Source organism: Ascochyta rabiei, chromosome 4 (assembly GCF_004011695.2).
Source record: "Ascochyta rabiei chromosome 4, complete sequence".
Taxonomy (NCBI): domain Eukaryota; kingdom Fungi; phylum Ascomycota; class Dothideomycetes; order Pleosporales; family Didymellaceae; genus Ascochyta; species Ascochyta rabiei.
Genome location: NC_082408.1, coordinates 100,381 through 102,496, shown reverse-complemented (window position 1 = coordinate 102,496; position 2,116 = coordinate 100,381). Strand labels below are relative to the sequence as shown.

The 2,116-nt window shown below is 55.3% G+C and overlaps 1 protein-coding gene across 1 annotated transcript; it reads right to left on the bottom strand.

The window, feature by feature from the left end:
• Positions 1-341: 341 nt before the first annotated feature.
• Positions 342-1,848, bottom strand: EKO05_0002463 (uncharacterized protein; the record flags this gene model as incomplete). Its single annotated transcript, XM_038945059.2, has 2 exons — positions 342-933; positions 983-1,848. The coding sequence occupies 2 exons, from the start codon at positions 1,846-1,848 to the stop codon at positions 342-344; spliced, it is 1,458 nt and encodes a 485-aa protein (XP_038801063.2).
• Positions 1,849-2,116: the final 268 nt, after the last annotated feature.

Sequence of the window (2,116 nt, the reverse complement as noted above, 5' to 3'; positions counted from 1 at the left end):
CTCGTGCGGAGGTTTAGCACAGCCTCGACAAGTCACGCCCCCATTATGATGCACTTCTCATCATCCGGCGCCCACACACTTAACTAACCTTGTCTATTACAACTTTAGGTTGGCCGAGTGAGGATGGTGAAGAGCGCATTGAGGCGTCTCCGGGCAGCTCGGTTCTGTGTTGGGAGTGGAGTAACAATGCAGCAACGACAAGCCACCTCTCGGAGACGCTTGCAACAGGCCGCCTGCGTGCGCTGCGCCAACTGTGGCGGCTAAGAGGAGTCCAAGGTCGTTGCCCGTCATGCACGGCTAAGCGAGCCGGCAGCGAAGTGATAGATGAACGTTCTATTCCATCACACATCTGCCAGCTTGCGCTTCATCATTTTTGACGGTACTGCATCCCTATTGGCGCTTTCTCCAACACTACTTGAAGGCGTTATCGGCAGATCGAACCGTAATTCCGACCCTGACGTTGTTGTCGAACTTCGGGACTTGGTCATCTTAACCCTTCTCTTTGGACGGTTTGGCCAGAACGCGGGAAGGGCTTCCTTGATTGACCTTAACCTTTCTCCGAACGCAAAGTCAAGATAGTTGTGAAGCATCCTCCGCATATCGAGAAGGTCATTTAGCTTGCCCATACGCGCCGTCTCCACTTCCTCCATCCGGAAGTATACTTCACCATCTTCCGGGTCCACTTCCCGCCAGTGTATCCAAAGTATGATTGTGTAACCCTCAGTAGTTAAGGAGAGATGACATGTCTCGAGCTGCGTGGGGTTGCGATTGGGGTATGCAAACGTGTAGAACTGGTGCATGTAGGTAACGATAAGGGCACCATCGCGGGCAGCCTGGAGGGACGCATGGACCTGGTTCTCGCCAAAGATGGCGGCCTTCCACTGAGCGGTGAGGAAGGGAAAGTGTGTATCGGCATTGTGGACAACGTTATACCTACAGTTAGCGTTAGCTGAGGAGACTGGGACTGGAGAGGATTACGTGCCAGTCAGCCATGTCGTCCTCTTCGCGGGTGAACGGCATGACGAGCGCAGGTGCGTGCGCTGTCGCCTCTGTGGCCGTGATATATCCGATGCAGCTATCTGGCTGTGGTCGCGCGAGCGAGCCCCATAGCTCCGGGACAGTGACACGCGGCGGCGTCGGGAGGTAATCTTTGATCAGATTCACTTGATCCTTCAGTGTCAAGCCCTTGACACCGCCAGAATATCCCTCGCCCCGGAAAAGGATGTGCTCCTCCATCATCTTCCGGGCGGTGATCTCATTCTCTACTGACGCAGCCCTCCGGGTGTCTATAATTGCTTGTGCATGGGGTGAAGGCTTCTGCTCACGCGCTCGCTGGAGTGTTTTCACCAAGTCAGCGAGCGCCTCGGGGAGAGCAACTCCTTTGTCGACAGTTATGTTGTACGCTGCCAATTGCTTCTTATCGGTGATAGCAGTATCTTTTCGCGTTGGGGACGGATTTCGAGGGATAGACATTACAGGTGACTGCGTGCTATCTTCGAAACAGCGTAGGTTCTCTCGTGTGAGGCGCAGAGGAGATGGGATGCGGTTAAGGGAGCGGGCTCGTCCACGTGGAAGAGCGTGAGTACTTGGGCTGCGCAGGCGCGGCGGGGTAAGAGTGTCGACGGAGCATGCACGGCGCTTTGGAAATCCGGCGGACGCAGGAGGATCGCGGGCGACGTTGATATAACAGGGGCATAGAGGGAAGTATTGAACAGAGGGATCGCCTCTTTTCGCACAAGGAGCGGCAGCCTGACTGGAGCGGACCAGTCGTTTTGCAGGTCGACTCTCCTCGAGTGTACCCTCGGAGTGATTTGCGGACCTAGTCGAACGCGCGCGCTTTCCCAGCATGTGAGAATGAAATCAGGTGGGATATAGGTAAGATCAAAGGGAGATGCAGCACGGGCGAAGCAATAGGGAGGAACGGTCATTGAGGGATTGTTGTTGTGATTCGAAATGAATGGGCCGTTGTAGCCGAGAGCTACGTGCTCAACGCGCTAGCCACACTAACACGGGAACGCTCCGGAAGGTGGGCTCCGGGCATAGAGCTTTGGCTACTCTTGGCATGCCGTAGCGTGCTTAGACGTCTGTGTGCGCTACCGTAACCAATTTGACGCTG